At 34.3% G+C, this 22,908-nt stretch overlaps 1 protein-coding gene across 1 annotated transcript; it reads left to right on the forward strand.

The window, feature by feature from the left end:
* The first annotated feature begins 2,078 nt into the window (after window positions 1–2,078).
* Window positions 2,079–21,489, forward strand: AFP (alpha fetoprotein). Its single transcript, XM_054485671.1, has 15 exons — window positions 2,079–2,205; window positions 3,025–3,076; window positions 4,033–4,165; window positions 6,457–6,668; window positions 7,839–7,971; window positions 8,899–8,996; window positions 10,546–10,675; window positions 12,645–12,859; window positions 14,516–14,648; window positions 15,219–15,316; window positions 15,904–16,042; window positions 17,716–17,939; window positions 19,078–19,210; window positions 20,552–20,606; window positions 20,946–21,489. The coding sequence occupies exons 1-14, from the start codon at window positions 2,121–2,123 to the stop codon at window positions 20,594–20,596; spliced, it is 1,830 nt and encodes a 609-aa protein (XP_054341646.1). The 5' UTR covers window positions 2,079–2,120; the 3' UTR covers window positions 20,597–20,606; window positions 20,946–21,489.
* Window positions 21,490–22,908: the final 1,419 nt, after the last annotated feature.

Consider the following 22,908-nt stretch of genomic DNA (forward strand, 5'->3'; position numbering starts at 1 on the left):
GAAGATTATATATCTATATCTATATCTATATCTATATCTATATCTATATCAGAAAACCTGAAATATGTTTTGTAAAGTTATAAAGATTTCAGACTTTATAGAATCCGGGATTTGCCAAATGTAACCCCTTTCTCTACATTAAACCCATATTGGAACAAATACATTTATTATTCATTCATCAAATGTAGCTGAGTCCTGACTATGAACCAGACACTGTGAAAGACTTTGGGATATTTTGCCCATGGTTGGGCAAGCTTATATAGTTTGCTTCATAAAACTCTATTTCAGTTCTTCATAACTAATACTTCATGACTATTGCTTTTCAGGTGTTCCTTCATAACAAATACTTTGGCTTTCATATATTTGAGTGAAGTCCCCCTTGAGGAAGAGTAGAAGAACTACACTTTGTAAATACTATCCTGGAATCTAAACGGATAAACAAGGATGCTGCTACGTCTTCCTGGAGAGTACGTGAGCAAGGCCTGTTTTGTCAACATGTTCCTTAGGAGACAAAACCTAGGAGAGACACACATAGCAGAAAATGAACAAAAACTAACAAATGAATGGGAATTGTACTCGATTAGCATTGAAGACCTTGTTTACACTATGATAAATGTTTGTATTTGCTGGATGTGCTACTGATGGTAAACCCTTTTTGTTTAAATGTGTGCCCTAGTAGCTTGCAGTGTGATCTATTTTTTAAGTACTGTACTTAGACTTAGCTTATTTAAAAATTTTATGTTTAAAATTGCATACTGCTCTTTCATTGAAGAAGTTTTGAGAGAGAGATAGAATTAAATTCACTTATCTCACCATCTAGAGAAACCCAATGTTAAAACTTTGTTGTCCATTATTTCTGTCTTTTATTCAACACTGTTTTTAGAGTGTGGGAGGAGTACAGAGAAGGTACAATGATACACAAATGAGGCCACTCTCCATATATTGTTTTGTCCTGTTTTTCAGTTAACAATATATTATAAGCATATTTCCATTTCATTAAATATTCTTCCACAAAGTTATTTTGATGGCTGTATATCACCCTGCTTTATGAATGTACCATATTAATTTATTTCCTGGTGTGGGTTATTTGATTTTATAATCTTACCTTTAGAATAATGAAACACCTGTGAAGCTTTAGAAAATACTGGTGCCTGGGTCTCAGCTCCACAGATCTGATTTGACTGGTCTGGGTTACAGACTAGGCATTGGGAATTCAGAAAGTTCCCTCAGTGATTCTAACGTGTAGCCAAGATTGGGAACCCTCATAGGCAGGGATGATAGGAGGTGAACCACTCTTAGCATCCATCGTTTAGTATTAACATCATCATCTTGAGTTGCTAAGTGAATGATGCAGCTGACCCACTTCATAAAGATACATGTGCAAATAAAATTATTATAGGACTTGGTTTATTAGGGCTTGTGCTCTAAGTTTTCTATGTTAAGCCATACATCGCATACTAAATACTTTAAAATGTACCTTATTGACATACATATTAAGTGAAAAGTGTTTCTGAGCTAAACAATGACAACATAATTATCAAGCAATGATAATTTGAAATGAATTTATTATTCTGCAACTTAGGGACAAGTCATCTCTGAATTTTCTGTAGTTTGAGAAAATTTGTTATATTTGCAAAATGAAGAGTCTGAATTGGTCAGACAATGTCTTGTGTGCCTGGCATATGATAGGCCTCTAATAGTTTTAAAGAATTAATGTATTTAGATGAATTGCATACCAAATCTGGTTTCTTTTCTTTATGGCTTCATTAACTTAATTTGAGAGGAATTAATTATTCTGCAACTTAGGGACAAGTCATCTCTTTGAATATTCTGTAGTTTGAGGAGAATATTTGTTATATTTGCAAAATAAAATAAGTTTGCAAGTTTTTTTTCTGCCCCAAAGAGGTCTGTGTCCTTGAACATAAAATACAAATAACCGCTATGCTGTTAATTATTGGCAAATGTCCCATTTTCAACCTAAGGAAATACCATAAAGTAACAGATATACCAACAAAAGGTTACTAGTTAACAGGCATTGCCTGAAAAGAGTATAAAAGAATTTCAGCACGATTTTCCATATTCTGCTTCCACCACTGCCAATAACAAAATAACTAGCAACCATGAAGTGGGTGGAATCAATTTTTTTAATTTTCCTACTAAATCTTACTGAATCCAGAACACTGCATAGAAATGAATATGGAATAGGTGAGATATTTTGTGTTTTTCTTGTCTTTTCTCTCTATAAAAATTTTTTAAATTATAAAATTTGCATTAATTAATTTGTCTTGATTTCTTTTTTATATTTATTATTCCACATGGAGAAAAAATATTTAACTGATGCATATATTTAAATGAAAGATAAACTTGTAACTTTGCAAGAGGTTTACAAAATTACAGCAGTGTTTAATGGATGAATGGTTTGTATGTTTCACATTGAATTAATTTTTACACATTTATTTAATTGGTATGCATATTAACTTTGAAAAATTATATATATATATACACATATGTACATATATGTGAATAGAAATAAAATTTTGTATGTAAAGAAGCCAGAAGTATGCTCCTTCACATAAACTCCCTCAGACTAGTAAAATAGGTAAAATCTTTATTTTTAATACAGAAAAATGGGTCATTATTTGATGGTCTGAAGAAGAAACATTGTGACTGGGATATGAATGGCAAACTGTAGTATAACTATGTTCAAAAGAATGCCTGAAATATATTTTTAACCATTTGACTTTCAGGACAATTACAGCACTACAGTACAGGGAAAAACCAAACAACTGGAAGACAAAATCTGGATTTTAGTGATAGGTCTACTATAAATTATGCTTGTTAACTTCATTCCTTAGTTTCCTAGTTTACTCAAGTATAAAATTAAGATGCTTAGGTTATCCCTAATGTTCTTTCAGTTCTGAAACTGTACAGTTCTAACTGAAGTACAAACATTCGTATGTAACAATGATTACTTTCCTGGTTGCAGTTGAAAACACGTTTCATAAAGTTTATTTTGCTTTCCAGCTTCCATATTGGATTCTTACCAATGTGCTGCAGAGATAAATTTAACTGACCTGTAAGTTTTGCTTATATAAATGTACTTTAAATGTGTAAAGCAAGGATAAGTAAATACTTAAATAAAATTGGGTACCCCGTGAGTTCTTAAAAGCACAAAAACAATTTGGACAATTTGAAGAAAGGTTACTCATACTGAATATCAAGTTGATATTGGTTAAACTGTTGACTGATGTCTTCGACATTAACCTTTCGATTCCTTGAAATCCCATGAGTCAAATCAAATCAGATTTTAGAAACTGAAGATTAGTGTCAGATCAGTGACAGCCATATACTAATTCAGGAATTTTTCTCATGAGTACCAACAGGGTGATATTATAATGTTTTCTTTTCTGTATACTATTTAAATCTTAGCAGCAAACCATAGGTGATAAAATATTCTATTTTCTGTTATTTGTGGAGCGTATGTTAGTCTCTTGGATGTCTTTCCATTCCACATTTTTAAAATTTCTAACAAAGAATTTAAAGTAGTGTGTTGCTGTTACTCCTTGCACATCCAAATCTGCATAAGGATTGCTTTGAGTCAATCCATGAGCACTGTAGTCTTGGGTTTTAGACCTTGATCATACTGGGAATAGACACTGTTAGAGGTCTGTCTAATTACCAATTGTTTTTTGCTTAAATTTAAAAGTAACCATAAAGAATACAGATACCCTCGATTATGGGTACATTACAGTAGATGGACGGTCACAGAAGGAGAAACCACTCTTATGGGAAATCCACTTATTTTAGCCTTTAACATCTATATGTATATTTATGGCAAAAGAAAACAAGAAAAACACTAAAGTTTCTTCTCGGATGACCTAGAAGCTAATTTTACATAATTTTACAAATCAAATGTCAAAACAGATTACAACATAAATAGAAAACAAAACAAACAAACGAATAACTATACTTGAGAAAAATAAGCTTGCTACAGGTCTGTTCCTTAAGGATGCACACGTATTTTTGTTTCAGGGCTACCATATTTTTTGCCCAGTTTGTTCAAGAAGCCACTTACAAGGAAGTAAGCAAAATGGTGAAAGATGCATTGACTGCAATTGAGAAACCCACTGGAGATGAACAGTCTGCAGGGTGTTTAGAAAACCAGGTGAGTGAATAATTTTAAAAAAGCATTGTGATATTTGACAAAAATTTAGCATGCTGAAGAGAAGATACAAAAATAGCAGTGAAAAATGCATTTAAATATTTGAAGAGCTATTGTATGAAAGAGGGATTAGATTCATTCTGAATTGCTAAAGAGGGCAGAAGAGAACAATAGGTAGCTATTATAAAGAGACCATATAAATATGATGACTAAGAGCTAAGTTTCTGAAATAAGATTATCTTGATGACTATGGGCATATTAACCTTTTTGAGCTTCAGTATTCTTATCTATAAAATAAAGGATGATAATAGCTCCCACTTCAGAGTTAGCATGGAAATTGATATAACAGTAATAGTAGCTAACTTTTATTATACACACAATGTGACTGGCATTATTCTAGGGAGCATAATGTGTATATTGATAATAAAAGTATTTTACGACATAGTGGATAGATAGCACTGACGAATCAGAATGGTTGTCCAGTGAGTCAAGAGATGCTGGCTGGGGCTTCTGGGCAGGATATCAGCTTTGCTTACCTATATTTATTTATTAAACATTTAAAATAATCCTTGAAGACAGATGCTAATCTTCCAATTGAGGAAGCTGAGGCGCAGAGAATTTAAGTAACTTTCTTAAGGGAACCACCAAATGGCAGAGCCGGGATTTGAACTAGACCATCTGGCTTAAAATTGACAGTCTTAGTAGCTTCATTACACTATAATTATAGTGAATGTAAGATGCATAGCACATCGTTAGGGTTGCCAGGTTTAGCAAACAACAACAAAACATAATACCCGGTTCAATCTGAATTTTAGATAAACACTAAGTACTTTTCTTAGTATAAGGATATTTCAATGTAGAAGCTCAACAAATAATATTTATTGTTATTTATTTTATCTCAACATAGAAACAAACTTTATAATGATTAGAACTCTCCAATTATAAAACAACATGCCCAGAGAATACTCTGTTATGGTGGGGTTAATTAGGTGGCTGAAAGACAATGTACCTGGAATATCATAGAAGAGATGCCCTTTTAAGGATATAGTTTAAGTACTTTCCAACTTTGAAATTTATGAACTGACAAAAATTTCTGTTTTCCATCTCTATTTTTGTCTTGTTCTGATAATCTTTTCAAAATGTGTATAAAAAACACAGAATACATTATCTATTGCAACTTTGCAACCAATTAGAGGTTCAAGGTAATGTTACAGATCACTGATTTATTCTTGTAAATTCAAAGGTATGTCTTTTAAATGAGGATTGGGAATTAGAAATCTTATGTAAGCTTTCCAAGATTCTCTAAATATTACTGTAGCAGCTATAAAAGCTACATAAAAGTTCCCTCAGATGCATGGAACACATGTATTCCTCAGATGCTTTCTGTGGAATATTGGTGCTGTCATCTGAGTTTGGTAAGAGTAAAGTCACAGAGGAGGAAGCACATACATTTTAAAACATTTTAGCTAAATATGTAATTATGACCAAGAAAAGTGTTTTTTAAAAAAATCATTATTTCATTTCAAAATCATTTTTATTTATAATTGAAAATAATATGCAGTTTTTTATTGTCTTGTAAGGATGGCATGTAAAATGAACATTTATATCTGAGATGTGGTATGTCTGTGTGTGTGTGTATATATATGTATGCATATACCATAATATATACATACGTATTTGCAATTCCAAAAGTTACATCTTTAATGAGAATCATGAAAATATTATTTTGCTCAGTTTCTTTTTTTATTTAAATTTAAATTTAAAGTTCTGGTGTACATGGGCAGGATGCGCAGGTTTGTTACATAGGTAAACATGTGGCATGGTGGTTTGCTGCACCTACCAACCTATCACCTGGGTATTAAGCCCAGCATGCATTACCTATTTTTCCTAATGCTCTCCCTCCCTGCACTCCACTCCCTGACAGGCCCCAGTGTGTGCTGTTTCCCTCCCTGTGTCCATGAAACATGGTTTATAGATTTATAAAAGCTTATATATCCTAGTCCAAATTTTTGATAACACAAAAAGGAAAAATAAAATAATTCAAAATTGGGAAAGAGAAACAAGAGATTGCATGGCTTTTTTCCTTTTATTGTTTGGACATTAAAGTTTCATTTTCCATAAGGCAGCAAAAAAATCTATTTCATCAGGCTGAAACAAAATACATTAGAATTTGTATGGAAAATTTTTCAGAATCTATAGTTCTGATTTTAGACATTAGAAAATGTTTCATGTGTCTTGTAGATTTTTAAAGCAAAGTTAGTTTTCTTTCACCAAACATAACATATTTCTTATAGCTACCTGCCTTTCTGGAAGAACTTTGCCATGAGAAAGAAATTTTGGAAAAGTACGGACTTTCAGACTGCTGCAGCCAAAGTGAAGAGGGAAGACATAACTGTTTTCTTGCACACAAAAAGCCCACTCCAGCGTCCATCCCACTTTTCCAAGTTCCAGAACCTGTCACGAGTTGTGAAGCATATGAAAAAGACAGGGAGACATTCATGAACAAGTAAGGATCCAGTTTAAAGGTAGATGCAAACCTCAGAAACACAGCAATGGCAAGCCTAATTTAGTATTTTTGCAATGTACTCATGTGCTCCCAGTAAGAGGTATAATGTTTCTTTGGTGTTGTGTCTGCTGAGGTCCCAGGCAAGGTAATTAGGAGAGCAACATTCAGTGTAACTTTGTTTCCATAGCACGCTAGATGTAGTGCAGACCACAGGAGAAACCTACTAGAGGTTCCATTAGTCCCTTGAGAGATATACACCTTTTTTTTTCTTTTTACCCATTCTACTCTCGATTTTACCTTGTTCAAGAATATATTAGTATTGCACAAAACTGGTGCTTTCCAGAGCCATATATTGGTGTTTTGTGTTCACCAAATTGCCTAGAAATAAAAGTTAGAGATCCAAGCATGGTCAAGCATGGTCAAGATACACACACATGGCAAAGGTTTACTGAACACTTAGGATGTTGTGGAAACATGTCTGCTTGCACAGAGGATCAGATTAACACTCACAAACAAACTTTGAAGCCTCCTTCTCCTCTTCCTCTTCATTCTTCTTCTTTCCCCCATTTTGTTGATAGGAAATTGAAAGTTGGAAGGCTAAAACAACTGGCTAAGGGCACACAGCTAGTACATTTGATCCCAGGTTCTCTGTTGGAGAAGCCTGTATGTAACTTTTCAGCACTTCTGCCTTCCATGTTACTTCCTAAACCAGATAAATAGAGAGATTGCCCTTAGAACATCTCTGCTATGGTGACTATCCAGGTGCATAACACCATTCTGCACTGACAAGGGATAAAATGTCCATCTTTCTGTTGCACTTAGCAGAAGTCTGGCTTTGCTGATCCCTGAAACATATCTGAGTAGGCTTATTGAAAAGGACCTTTTAATAAGAATCATGGTTAGCATGTCTGCCTATTTTCTTCTCATAATAGAATCTGGTACCATCTGTCAGATATTTTTTCCCCCCAGGATCTTTAGTGAGGAAAATTTTGACAACATGTGGAAAAAATATGATGATTTTCCCCTAAGAAACACAGTAAAGACAAAGTCAAATGCATTTTGTTGTTGTTGTTATTTGAATCTTTAAATAAATCCCAGAGTCCAGTTCCAAGCAGTAGTAGTCCTATTTTTAGGTGTTTATAAATCTTCTAGCTCTATTTTATTTCACAGATTCATTTATGAGATAGCAAGAAGGCATCCCTTCCTGTATGCACCTACAATTCTTCTTTGGGCTGCTCGCTATGACAAAATAATTCCATCTTGCTGCAAAGCTGAAAATGCAGTTGAATGCTTCCAAACAAAGGTATCATATTTGCGTGGATATCTGAACCAATACTGTAGTCTGACTATGACTCATTAAAACAAAACAAAGTTAAAAATGAAAACGTGCTTAATGTGGAGAGTATCATTTTTGGAATAGAGGAATAGTTCAGCAGTCTGATATTCTTCCTGTGAACAAAACTGGATTTGCTGGTTTTTATTATCTGTTCATTAAGTCAACAATAATTTTATGATTAAGGAAGTGAGTTTGATGGGATAAAGAAGGAAAGACAGAGAGAAAGAGAGAAAGAGAAAGAGAGGGTGCTATAAATGGGAAGGAGTAAGTGAAAGAAAACAGAAAAGGAGGAGCAGAGGAGAGAGAAAAAATGAAGAATAACTATGATGAATGCTTTATACTCACTGTTTTTTTAAACGTTAGAACAAATTTGAGGTGTAAGTATTTTTGTCCTTTAACAAACCAGGAAAGAGGTTTAGAGAAGAAAATATTTTTTTAGGTTTAGAGAGGTAGAATAATAGCCACCATTAACTACTTGCTACCAGCAGTCCTGTAACAAAAATTTCCTAAGAACTGTGACTACTCTCAGAGTCAAGCTGTGATACAATTGTATTTTTTGTAACTGAGAAGACATTTAAGAAATTAGCAGGCTTCAATTTGTCTTTAAGCTGTTTAAAAGTACAGTTGTTCATTTATGATCCCCAGTATAAAAGTTATGTTTTTGTTTCAAGGTATTTTGAGTAAATTTGTCTGGCGCAGATGCGTATAAACTAACCTAAAGGAATAAATGAGTCAATAATATTCTGCAATAATGTATGACATTTATAATTTTTAATAAAAAACATATTTTATGGAATTTCATTTTACCTATACTTGTTGTTTTTCTAAATATTAGAGCTAGTAAAGAAAATGTTAGTATATGCTTTCATGACATCTTGTTTCCTCTACATCTAGGAAGCAACAGTTACAAAAGAATTAAGAGAAAGCAGCTTGCTAAATCAACATGCATGTGCAGTAATGAAAAATTTTGGGACCCGAACTTTCCAAGCCATGTAAGTTCAATTTCTATCTAGGGAAGAGGGTGAGAGCTATAGAACTACCATTGTGCAATTTGGGTTCATTTTTCTAATTGTTGCTGTTTTAGAGAATGAAGACCACTTTGTGACCCCTTTGATGAGGGCTAACGGGATTAGAACCATGAACTCTTAGGATCAGAAGGAAGCTAACGGATAAGTCAGTTTAACACTTACTAAAGCCTAGCTGAGATAATACATAGAAAAGACTTTTAAAATGTATGATATTTACCTGTTCTTTAAGACACTTAAGTTCTGGTCTGCCATCAAATTATACCTCATCACTAGACTATATTTTTCTAGCTCTTCTACAAAATAAGTCAGCTTTCACTGACTATCATTTAAAACTTTTGCCTTAACAAGAAATTCTTTACATTAATTGTGTTTCTTAATCTTCTGTAAGGCTCTTTATAGCATTTATTGCTTCCCATAAAAATATTCCCTTGAGGAAATAATATTAGAATCTAGTGTCAGGAGAAAAGAACATTTTAAATTACATAACTTACTTAAAGTACTCGTCAACTCTTTTATGATGAAACATTTCTAGTATATGAAAATATCTGAGCTGCTAATCAAATAGTAGTAAGTATATATATTCAGAGTTTATTTGATTGCTGTTTGGTTAAATAACACGTTAAAACATATTGTAGACAATGGAAATCTAGAATGAAGTTTTTAGTAACGGAATTAGTTCTAAAGACTGAAATTTCTTCTTGTAAGAAGTCAGATTTATGCCTTAACTACCCTCCAACTCAATTAGAAATTGAAAGATTAATTTATGACCTACTTTTAAAAAATTTTTCTTAGTAATAAAACAGAAATTGAGATAGTATTATAATAACCTTATCATTTGCTATCCATAAGTGAAAGCTAAGTGGTCTAAATTTATAGAGAAGATCCATCTTTATCAGAAGCAGGAGTAACACTATTTTCTCTAGGAGCAGTGGTTTTACAAAGACAACTCTTAAAATTTAATGAAATATGCAGAGGAGACCAGAATTTTTATTTCTTACTTCTTTTTTGGCCACATTACTCTCTTGGCACACTGGTATGCCTGAAATGTTTAATCTGCTCCACTTTCTTGTCCCATTTCATTGATTTGCACATACGCCTCCTTTCCTGGATTCTCAGAAGTATTTTTTACCCCAGTAAAAAATGGTTCTCATTTCCATGAAAATTTTCCGTTTCTTAATCGTTTATCCTTTTCAAGTTTTATGTCCACTCAATACAAATGCTCAGCATCAGGGTTGAATGGCAAAAATAATGTACCTTTACTTCTTAAGACATGTTTTAGGAAAAGAGAAATTACTTCTAAACCATTTGTGGGACCAGCTCACAATTTACAGAGCTACCACCTTGAAAGACACAGCTGGAATCAAGCCTTAAAACATGTTTCCTTTTCTTTTTAAACAACAAGGGAATTTCAGTTGTTTCTCTTTGAAACTTCTACTGTAGTAATACTCTATAAATTCTATTTTATTTTGACAGATAACCAAGAAATTAATTTCTAATTTCTTTTTTTCCCTAGAACTGTTACTAAACTGAGTCAGAAGTTTACCAAAGTTAATTTTACTGAAATCCAGAAATTAGTCCTGGATGTGGCCCACGTACATGAGCACTGTTGCAGAGGAGACGTGCTGGATTGTCTGCAGGATGGGGTGAAGAGTCTCGCTTCTTAAAAAAGATGACTTTCACTCCCTTTTCTTTCTTTTTGTCTCATTCTAAAAGGGAGAAGGTTGTTTGACTTGAATTGGTTACAGAGTATGTAAACTAGGTGACTCCTTAAATTTGCAGACTTCTTGGTAGTAAAACTTAAACCATCTTTTGTTGATCCTGGCTTTCACTTTAGCTATACCCCTTTTTGTGAAACCAAGGCCCATCTATTTCTTACTTCTAAAAAAACCATGGGAACTTCTCAGAAGGCTTCTACATAGTTACTTGGAGGACGGGAGGAAACTAAGTTTTAATGTATTTATTTTTTCATTCATTTATTCTTTCATTTGACAAATAAATATATATTAAATACTTTCTATCTGCTAGCACTATGACAGACACTTGTTGTAAAAGCATAGGCTGACCTTGAGGAATTCACAGTCTGATAGGAGAGATAAGACAGTGACCTCCTTGGAGTTAGGGACTGCCTTGGTTTACTGTTATCTCCATAGCACAATGCCTGGCACATGGAAGGCACTCTATAATAGTTTGTTAAATGAACGAATACAATGAAAATAGCACAAGAAACTGTCCTACAAGGTAAAAAGTTAGCCATGCCAAAGAGAAGTGTGAATAAAGGGGTCTCGGAGAATTAGAAAACAAAATTTAAAAAACCCAGCAACAGTTTCTTGAGTGTGCTGTAGTCAGTGGTGACTTAAGCAGTGTGGCATTGGCTTATTTTGGCTAACCCTAGACTTCCTAGATATTACAAGAGAGGACCGTTGACCCTCAGATTACTCTCTCTCTATGGGCCCCATGACACACCAAAGAGATTAAAATCCAAGGAGCTTAAAAATTACTGCTCTTAAGTACTCAAATGGCTTGATAACCAGCACTGGACTATGGTTTCTAGAAGGCTGAAAGTGAAGATAAAATGCTCATTTCAGCCCACTCCGATGGCAATTCAGCTGAGATGCTTGAAGTCAGCAAGAAGCCGAGGCTGCAGGGGAGGCCTGAGAGTGACAGTCCCTGAGGAGCTGGGGAACAAGTGGGAGGAGGCAGCCTGACAGGCGACTGTACTACTTTACTTGTTTTTCTTCTGGAAGTATCGCATACTAGGAAAACCAACAAGAAATATTTTGTTTTTCTTTGAGCTCAGTTTTCCCATTTTGAACTGACAATTTTACTGTTTCTCATTGTCATTTTTAAAAAGTTAGTTTTTTCAATTTTTGGAGCTCATAACCACCGTTTTCCTTTAAAGTGGAAACATTAATTTCAGTATGATATGTAAGTTGGATTTTGACAGCTGAATAATGGGTTCTAATTGTCTTTGCTGAGAATGTACAGAATTTTCAGTCCCATGACAGGTATATGTAAGCTCTGCCTTTCTCTGGCCACTTAGGTGCATTGCCATTTTATTATCTATAGACTGCCCTCTGAAGGTCATAGTCAGTCGCTGCAGTATATTCTGATAAAGATGATTATCATTCTTACGGAATTTCTCATGGAGCAGAAAGTTTGCTCTCTATGTTATGACATCAGTTGCAAGTGTTGTTTAGTGGCAAGTTTGAATGCTAATAGAAATATATATAGCAACATGCATCCTATTTTATTTGAGTACATTTCCCTCTTATTTGTAAAGGTTTTTAATTAAAATAACATAGGGTTTAACTTACAACTATGGAAAGAAGAATTGAACAAACAGGTAAGTGGAAAGGAATGAGAAGAGGCAAAAGTGGGGAGAAAGCACTAAAATGGGAGACAAGTTAAAATGTCTTCTGTCTTCTTCTTTCCTTCCTCCTTCCCCCATCCCTACTTCGTTTTCCCCTTCCTTCTTTCCTGGCCTTTTTTCCTTCTTTCTTTGTTCCCTTCTCCCTCCCTCCCTTCCCTTTCTTCCTTTTTCTAAAGCTGGCTTTGAGATCCTTTATTAAAGAATAAATCTTTAAAACTTATACTTTATTTTCCCTGTTGCAGGAAAAAATTATGTCCTACATATGTTCTCAACAAGACACTCTGTCAAACAAAATAACAGAATGCTGCAAACTGACCACACTGGAACGTGGTCAATGTATAATTCATGCAGAAAATGATGAAAAACCTGAAGGTCTATCTCCAAATCTAAGCAGGTTTTTAGGAGACAGAGATTTTAACCAATTTTCTTCAGGGGAAAAAAATATCTTCTTGGCAAGGTAACACACTCTGTAAATGTATGTTCATACAAGTAAAAATGATTATGTGGCTGACAGATTTGCGCTGTTGAAATGGAGAGTGATGATTACAGTTTTTGAGTTCAATATGTGAGGATATTTGGCTAGAATGTTCTGAGCCAAAATAGATTTCAGTAGATAACCAGGGAATAAGTAATGGGATTTGGTGTATAACGGTGAAGCGTTCACCACTGTGACTCATTAAGTGCTTTGCTTATGAAGCTGAATTTTATTTCACATCAATTTCTCTGGAATCAGAAGTATTGTCATCCTGTAAAGATTACTCATATCAAGGCCGCCACTGAACTCTCAAGTAGGATATGGATATTTTTGTAATAAGAAGAGTTCATGATTAAGAATGAACTCTTGCTACGCATGTTAAAAAAAAAAACTTTTCTCCAAGAGATAACACAATAGATAATGCTAGATAGATCTTTTATAGGAACAGCTTATTGGCTATGTATTAAATACATGCTTTATATTTTTTAAGAAAATCAAAACATGTTTAGAGACATTTGCAGTACAGTAGTTTGTTTTAATACAATTGATAGGTCATGTTCTCACTCTATTTGCCTTTAAGGGAAGAAAGCAATCAAGTTCATACGTTTTCCTTCATTGTATAGTATGTAACTATGGACACTATTAGAGGAGGGATTTGTGCAGCACTTAGGGCATTATACTTGATAATTTCCAAGGGTCTTTCTAGATTTAAAAGTCTGATTCTAACATAGTAATAAAAATAATGGTCCAATTTTCTCTTTACTATTGCCTGAAGATATTACTCTATTATTGCATTAAAATTAAACAGTCACACATTGTTTGCACTGCTAAATAAAATTATGTAAGCTAGAATAAAGTTCAGATTTAAGAGACACATAGTGACAACTTATTGGTGACAGAACTAATCCTATAATCTGGGAATACAGTTAGTAAAGTCAAGAATTACCTTTAAGTTTACACATCCATGCACATCTAAATCTAATTGTTTAATAGAAGCAGTTCTCCAGTTGCAAAGGTTCTTTGCAGTAGAATTTTCTCAGCCAGGAATGATCTTCCCCCAGATACTTGCATGGCTTCTTTCACTCAGCTGATCTCTGTTCTGATATCAGCTGCCTAGAGAGAATTTTCTTGACCACACACAAAGTTACTGGCCTCTCCACCTTGGGTATCATCCTTTTTTCTCTTTTTCATCTTTATTTATTTTCATTGATTCATCGCTAACTGAAATGAGATGACCTATTTCTTGTTTATTTGTTCTGCCTCCCTATAATGTGTGCTTTTCAGAGGGCAGGTATTTATCTTACACATCACTGAATCCATTCTGCTTAAAGCAATGCTAGCAAAGAGTAAACACTGGAAAAATATTTGTTGAATAAATGAATATAAAGTCCATAATTGAAAAGTCAAATAGAGAGATGCAGGAGAAAACAAAAAGCCATTTTACAGGACAATTTGAAGGATCACGGTCTGTATTAACAGTTTTGCCATTCATATAATTCAAATCATATTTGATTTTCAGGTTTATTTATTTGAATTTAACTTCTACCTGCCATATTATATAGGAATAACTGGAGAAGTGATGGCTCCTTTTGTCTCTTAGTTCCAATAACTTGAAATATTTTTCTCCACATATTTCAGTTTTGTTCATGAATATTCAAGAAGACATCCTCAGCTTGCTGTCTCAGTAATTCTAAGAGTTGCTAAAGGATACCAGGAGTTATTGGAGAAGTGTTTCCAGACTGAAAACCCTCTTGAATGCCAAGATAAAGGAGTAAGTTGCTCTAGAATTTTAGGGGAGTATGAAAAACTGGATTGATATCATCTGTTAAAAATGCTGCTGTTTGAAAGCCTCTAGTTGTTAACTAGTTGTTAGCCAGTTATATCTATTAATTCGTTGTCTAGATATTAAGCTGTTATTAACTAGCAGTCAGCAGCTAGTGGCTTGCTTTAGAAATAAAAATGTTAATCGTTTCTCAGCCTTTTGGCTAAGATCAAGTGTAGAAATAAAAATGTTAACCAAAAGTTCTTTGATCCACAAATAAAGGTAGTATTCATTATTCATTTTTGGATAACTTCAGAAAGGCAAGAATTTGGTACAGAAAGAACTGTAACCATTTATTCAAAGATTGAGTTTTGCCATTAAATGATTTTGTGATTCATAAAGTGTTAAACTTAATCTCCCCAAAATCCATTTTCTTTAATTATCAAAATTTACAGTTTACCATATTTAATATTAAAAAATCTCTGGTTTCATAATAGTATATAATATTGATCAATTTTATACACAAAGTTATGCATCCAAGAAGAGAAAAATGTATATGTAATAATTCTTTGTTTTCAGGAAGAAGAATTACAGAAATACATCCAGGAGAGCCAAGCATTGGCAAAGCGAAGCTGCGGCCTCTTCCAGAAACTAGGAGAATATTACTTACAAAATGCGTATGTTTTTGTAAACAGTATTTTTAGTGAATTAAAATTATTAACAGACAAGGGAAATATAAATTCAAATTAGCAACTTCATAGCTACTCTAATTTCAGTTCCTATTTCAGATTGGAAGTCAGTGTAATCTGACTACCCGATATTCTGGAAGAGAATGTAGCCTTCCCCATTCTCCTCCTTTGGAAGCAACAAGAATGACCTGTGAGGTCTGATCTGTGGTATTGACTTTAAGTTCCCCATACTGTGCAAATTTTTGCAGTAAAGATATCCATTCTGCCATAGTCTGTCCTAGTTAAAGCACCAAAAGATCACAGTTAAAATCAATGAAGCTCCGAGGTTGAGAATACAAGTCAGCCTTCTGCCTGGAGTTTGCTTTTTCATTGTGATATGCTTCTATAATAGGAGTACAGGGAGTGGTTGTAAGAGTAAATGCCTCTCAAAAGTTGGTTCAAATACCATGTAAATGAAACAAACGAGCTGACCTCATGTCTTCTAGCATGAGAGAAAAGAGTCTGTGGGAAGAAGCAAGGTGGCTAAAAACTCATGAATGACTCAGCAGGACTTAGTTAAAAAATGCTTCTTTCAGGTTTCTTGTTGCTTACACAAAGAAAGCCCCCCAGCTGACTTCATCGGAGCTGATGGCCATCACCAGAAAAATGGCAGCCACAGCAGCCACTTGTTGCCAACTCAGTGAGGACAAACTATTGGCCTGTGGCGAGGGAGCGGTGAGTGTCTGCTTGGTTTAGTCCCATCTCATTTCTGCCCTGTTTGACTTGAAACAGCCTCATAATTCCCCTCTAGGGAAGATGGTAAAAACCAATGTAGAGACGGCCTTAGGAGGCTTGTTTGATTAGTCACGGTTGGAGGGGTGTGAGAACCCAGCTCTGGATGGCTGGCATATGGCCATGCTTCCTGTTCCTCCAGGGTGGCTGGTAGAAGTGCAGCCAGTTTAGTCAACAACATCTGAGCCAACTTTATATATTGGAAAGACAGAATGACCAATATGTAACTCATAATTCATAACTTAATTCATAATTCATAACTTCAACTCATAATTTCTGCTTTTTCATATACTTACTTTGATGTTTTAAAAAAGCTTTATCTTCGATTGATTAAAATTAGTCATGCTATTTTAGCCAAAATTAGTCATGCTATTTTAGCCATACTTATATTTTCACCTTTTGTACTATAATATTATTATTATGACATCAGGAATAATTTGTTCCCTTTCGCAGAGTATATGGTACAGCACAGGATAAGTATTAAGTTCTGAATAGTAAAATGACTTTCGAGTCAGTAATGCCAATATTCTTTACTTCCTAATGTCACTAGTGTCATACATAAGATTACAGGATGAATTAAAAATATTTTTCCTATAAAGTCATAATTGCAAACAAAATTGTCTAACTATTTTATCCCTTTTCCTCTTTTTCATAATGGAGAATTATTTGCTGTTAATCTTCATGTCGTAAAATTTTTCCCCAAAGGTTAAGAGTAAAAGGAGAGCTCTTGTGATTAAACGTTACCTCAATTGTTTGTTGAATTCCCCATGTTGGGAGGCTGCAGGGATGCAGGATGGTGTAATGGTTCAGGAGTGTATGTTCTGGAGGCCACCAGCCAACAACTGCATTCTACTTTCGCTATTCTTTAGTTGTATCACAGTGGGAAAGCAACTTATGTCATTAAGCTTGAGTTTTTCATCTGACATTTGAGAATACAGATTATACCACCCTCATATGACAACTGTTTTAAACAAGATAATCTGCATAATTCACACAGCACTAGTCTGATAGATAAAGTGCAAACGAAACATATTATTTCTTATTACAAGTTATTACTAGGTGATTAAGAAATATCTCCAAAGTAGGCAAGGTAGCAAGATTCTACATTAGGAAAGTCTTAAAAACCCACAAAATTGGTCCTATTTCTTTTCAATTAGGATGATATATTAGCTGCAAGTGTATACATGTGTATATGTATGTAAATAAAGGGGGTAAGTTTGTGCTATTCTTACCTTCAGATAGTGATTATCAAAAGGAAAATGGAAAGTTCAACTAAATACACATGGGAAACATAAAGGCAGAGACATTTTTGTCCTTTAGAAGTGTGTATGTAACTGGAAGCATGTTTCAAATAGCTGACACAAATAGCTAAATGACTATCCTCAACATCACATATGGACCATCTGCTACTACATGCTAAGGCTTAGCCCAAACAAATGGGTAAATGCTGGAATTTACAATATAGTGTCACATGATCCTACATAGCAAATTTTCCTGTAATATTAATTATAAATTGCTGGACATTAGAAATTATTGCAGCAGTTTTCTGAAAAACTGAACCAACTTTGTGACTAATGCCCAATCTCCTTGCTTTTTTTTCTCATTCTCCTAACCAGGCTGACATTATTATTGGACACTTATGTATCAGACATGAAACGACTCCAGTAAACCCTGGTGTTGGCCAGTGCTGCACTTCTTCATATGCCAACAGGAGGCCATGCTTCAGCAGTTTGGTGGTGGATGAAACATATGTCCCTCCTGCATTCTCTGATGACAAGTTCATTTTCCATAAGGATCTGTGCCAAGCTCAGGGTGTAGCGCTGCAAACGATGAAGCAAGAGTAAGAAACTGTTACTTGCTAGCATGGAAAAGAATGACAACCCCAAAGAGTAACTGAGACTTCTACCTCACTCACCTAACACTATTGGGCTCACTAACAGAGCATTACTCCCAAAGCACTTAAAATGCCTTTGAAAATAGCTTTGTCTCAGTGTCTTCACAGTCTCATTTGGGAAGCAGGTCTAGAAAAATTGACGAGGGTGGACAATTTCCTGTTTGTAAAAATAATCTCTGTTGTAACTATTATTGTGATATGTATTTGGGGGTTGAGGAAAAGTGGGCAATCTATTCTGAGGAATTAGAGTGTATCTTTGCAGCAAATTTGGGTACTTCCATTCCAAGCACAGGAAGCACATCATTGAATCTTTTTTTACACTATTTACACTTTGAAGAGAATAACCATCTTACTTAATTCAACCATGCAGTTTGGGTGTTAAGAAATGACATGTACATTTCAGTTCATTGTAGGAGCTCTTTTGTAATGGTGATGGTCATGCAAGTCAATGGAGCTTATGTTCTTCAAACTCCCATGCATTTTAATCCTCACTTGTTTTGTAAATAGTCTTCCTTCATTGGAAAACCCATTCTTCTCTTTTTTCCTCTATCACAGTCTGAGGTATGTTTCAAGGTATGATAGGAATGTTGCCTCTTTTGGCAAGCTTTTCCTATTGCTCTGGTCTACTTTCTATTGCTCTGGTCTAAGTCCAACATGAAAGGCTTGCTAAATGAGTAGTGCAGGCAATTAGTGCTGCCAGTGCCCAGATAAGGAGTGTGATAACTGGATGGGCAGGATTCGGAGATCTGGATCTTTGAGTGTGGATAAGACGCAGTTAAGAAGAGAGGACAGGAAAGGATATTCCTGGGGGATGGGAGGAGATTGCCTTCCACTACACGTAAGTATGGTCAAGTATGAAATAGTGTTTCATCCATAACCTGCACAACTCCAGGCTGGTGGAACACGGCATGTTTTCAGCCTCAGTCTTTCTACTGAAAGTACTAGACAAGGTGTGTGTGGTCAGTCTGGTGACAGGTTGATGGAGTAAGGGTTTAGTCTCTGAAAATTCTCTACTAGGAAGGCTGTAGAAAAATAGCATTGCATAACAGACTTCTCTTGTATTTTGTTTTGTTTTAAATCACAGATTTCTCATTAACCTTGTGAAGCAAAAGCCACAAATAACAGAGGAACAACTTGAGGCTGTCATTGCAGATTTCTCAGGCCTGTTGGAGAAATGCTGCCAAGGCCAGGAACAGGAAGTCTGCTTTGCTGAAGAGGTACATGCAGCTCATTTCATACTCAAAATACTTGCTATGGAATTTTCTGTAGTGGATAATGAAAGGAAGACCCTACAAATTTATAACTTTAAAATATTTTCAGAGAGATTTAAATTTCATTGAGAAACAGACTGAAGGATTTTATAAGATTTAAAAAATAATCACATTTTCTTACCTAATATTAGGAAGAATTATAATATTAAAATACATTAATAGAATTAGTAATTTTAATTTATTTCCTAGTAGAGAGACCCATAAAGTGAATGTATATATAATTGATGGTAATTTAGATAGTTTCTGGCCTAAAATTGATCAATTCAGCTAAATGGATAAAGGATTTAATAGCAAATTAATTATGCAAACAGAATATTAGGAGAATATTTGTAGAAAATGTTTTTGAGCTCATTTAGAAGCTTGCTTTTGTACATAAGCAGAGTAGTACTTAGGAGTTATTTTAATTACATAGTAATTTTAGCTGGATAATTAGCTAGATTTTTTTTAACTGGGGAATTCTACTTAACATTTAAAAAAATTACCTTTTTTCAGCTTTATTGAGGCGTGATTGACAAATACAAATTATATATGTTTAGGGTGTACATGTGATGTTTTGATATATTTATACATTGTGAAATGATTATCACAATCAAGATAATTGACTAAATTTTACAAATCTTTAGTTTGTATTGCTACATATATTTGAATATAGCAACACTATACTTTAAAAAGATATTCTATAACTTAGCCTTTTTGTCAGTTTTACGTTTCTCACCATGTAAAATCCAAAGACAGATATATTTAGAAATGTAGAGTTTTTCTATAAATAATATAATTAGATGCATTTGAGTGTGTGCACTTATCAGTATATGTGTGTGTTTTTGGTGGGATCAGGTGGAGTGGGACATAGATAACCAACTTAGATAAAACTGGTAAAACAGATTTGATATGAAACATTTCTGAAAAACATGACACAAGAAGATTAATGTTCTCTAATCTGAGAAAACATTTATTTAGATATAGAGAACAGGAACAAATAGTAGCAGTGCTTTATCTGCAAACCTTTTAATTTCTAATAACTTGTAATTTGTAGAGGAAGGGGAAAGATTGAGTGAGAATAGGCATAGATTTGGAGATTGTTATAGAAAAAAACTGTTGATATGAATGAATATTGTTTTCTCCCTGGCTTTTATTATCCTAGATTGTTGGCATCAGAGATGTATTTCTTCATTTTTAACTTAGTTAATCTACAAACCTATGAATTCACCCCGGATTGTAGAGTGTTAACTGTACAATTGGTATAATAATCCATTTCTTTATCTGATTATGTTTATTATTAATTTTCAGGGACAAAAACTGATTTCAAAAACTCGTGCTGCTTTGGGAGTTTAAATTACTTCAGGTAACAAAACATTCAGACAAGCCTGAATGCAATGTTGTTTCTCCAGAAATATCAATCCATAATGAGATAGATCATGAAGAGTGCCATTAATTCTCTTAAAAATAAATGGAATTCAAAAAAAAGTTTATTTTATAAACACTTGAACAAAATTATACACACAACGTTAAATTAGTGGCTCAACTATGAAAATCCTTTTTGATTATTTAAAAGGCTTCAACAAATGCTATTAGAAGACTTTCCCATGTATCCAATGTTACTCTGATATAAAATAATAGAACCAGTTACTTACTGCATCTATTAGTTTAATTAGTATTTAATATATTTTTGCTCATATTGCAGGGGAAGAGAAGACAAAACGAGTCTTTCATTTGGTGTGAACTTTTCTCTTTAATTTTAACTGATTTAACATTTTTTGTGAATTAATGAAATGATAAAGACTTTTATGTGAGATTTCCTTATCATAGAAATAAAATATCTCCAAAAGTTTCCTTTTCCGAGTTTGCTTATTTATGAAAAGTTATGGATAATTTCTTTAGTTTTGTATACCATTGTCTGAAGCAGATTCTGTTAAAATAGCATGAAGTATTGGTTATTATAGGATATTAAAGCCATCCAAGGATGGATTTACAGCACTAGATCACTTGGTGAACTGAAAAATGTTCCCAAGTTAAACACTACTTGATGCTGCCAGGGCATTTGGTTCATTAAATGACCATCACTGAAGTATTCTAACAGATAATCTGGAGATGAGAAAAGAAAATTTTATTCTTCTATGGGATCTAGGAAAATTTAACATCTACTTTTTTTCTCAATCTTCTTCAGTTCTCTATTCACAGACATTTTAAAACATAAGAATATTACAGTTTTGATTGAATATAATTAATATTTTCATCAATTAAATTTTTATTCCACAAATGTTTACTAAGCCCTCACTGAGTACCAGGCCCCTATGCTGGGTACAGTCACTGTTCTCCAGTTGCTTCAGTAGAGAAGGAAGCAAAACAATAACAATGCCTCAGATTATGACCACAAGGAGTTGATAACAAATTGTTGCGGGAACCAAAGGGTGGGTGACATCAGTTCTGACTGGAGAAGGTGCCATAAATGTTTAAGAAGAGTCTTAGGAAATGAATGAGCATTCATCAGTTCAAGTAAAAGAGAAGGCCATTTTATGAGACAGGAAAACATGGTCAGGGGTACTGGGTATGACAAAGCATGATGAACAGTTTTAGAGGAGTACAGGGTAGGTAGGAAGGGTAGAGATGTAGAATGCCAGGCAGGATGTGGAAGCTATGAAGGGCTAATCCAGACTCTCATGGCTCTATTCTAAAGAAGTTAGACGATATCTTATGAGTAATAGAGGACCAAAGTGATAGCTAAGGAGAGGTATGCTATTAATAATTAGCTTTTAGGAAGATAATCCATGAGATATGGAGCATGGGCAATGGGGCAGGGAAAAGGGTAGAGGGGGCAAAGTCAGCGAGAGGTGACAAAAAGACCATTCCACCAGTAGGGAAGCTGTTTATCTTATTAGCTTTGAATAGAAATCTAAAAATTACATGCGTACTTTGGCCTGAGCTCTGGGAGAAAACAAGGGCTTTAGAGCAATAAAATGTGCTTTTGGTTCTTCTTCTTTTTTTTTTTTTTTTTTGAGTTGGAGTCCACTATGTTGCCCAGCTGGTCTCAAAATCCTGGGCTCAAAAGATCCTCCTACCTTGGCCTCCTGAGTAGCTGGGACTAGAGCCATGAACCACTACACCTAACCCTTTTAGTTCTAACTAGATCGCTTTCTGCTTGACATTTTTCTTTCCATTGTACTGCAACATCTATGAACTTTGTCTGATTTTGGTGTAATTCTAAAAGGTATTAATTTAAAGATCACAATAAAATAAAATCACATTCAATATAAAAGCCTTAAACTGGAAAATGCTTTATTATTTTTAAGGGAAAAGCACAATGAAGGTAAAACTGTTAGGGAAATTTATGAGTCAAATAATATTTTGTTGAAATATATAAAGAAAAAATGATTGGAGACACAAGGATAAACTGACACAAGTACAATTGTAAATAGGGGATTTTAAAAAATTTATTTTATTTTATTTGTTTATTTTTTTGAGACGGAGTCTCACTCTGTCATCAGCCTGGAGTGCAGTGGTGCGATCTTGGCTCACTGCAAGCTCTGACTCTCTGGTTCTGGTTCAAGCGATTCTCCTGCCTCAGCCTCCTGAGTTGCTGGGATTACAGGCACGCGCCACGACGCGCAGCTAATTTTTGTATTTTTAGTAGAGAAGGGGTTTCACCA

Source organism: Pongo pygmaeus, chromosome 3 (assembly GCF_028885625.2).
Source record: "Pongo pygmaeus isolate AG05252 chromosome 3, NHGRI_mPonPyg2-v2.0_pri, whole genome shotgun sequence".
Classification (NCBI taxonomy): Eukaryota; Metazoa; Chordata; class Mammalia; order Primates; family Hominidae; genus Pongo; species Pongo pygmaeus.

Coding starts and splice junctions, on each gene's coding strand:
- AFP (XM_054485671.1), top strand. CDS start 2,121: ATGAAGTGGGTGGAATCAATTTTTTTAATTTTCCTACTAAATCTTACT. Junction 4,166..6,456: donor CAGGGTGTTTAGAAAACCAG/GTGAGTGAATAA, acceptor TATTTCTTATAG/CTACCTGCCTTTCTGGAAGA. Junction 16,043..17,715: donor TGGCCTGTGGCGAGGGAGCG/GTGAGTGTCTGC, acceptor TCTCCTAACCAG/GCTGACATTATTATTGGACA.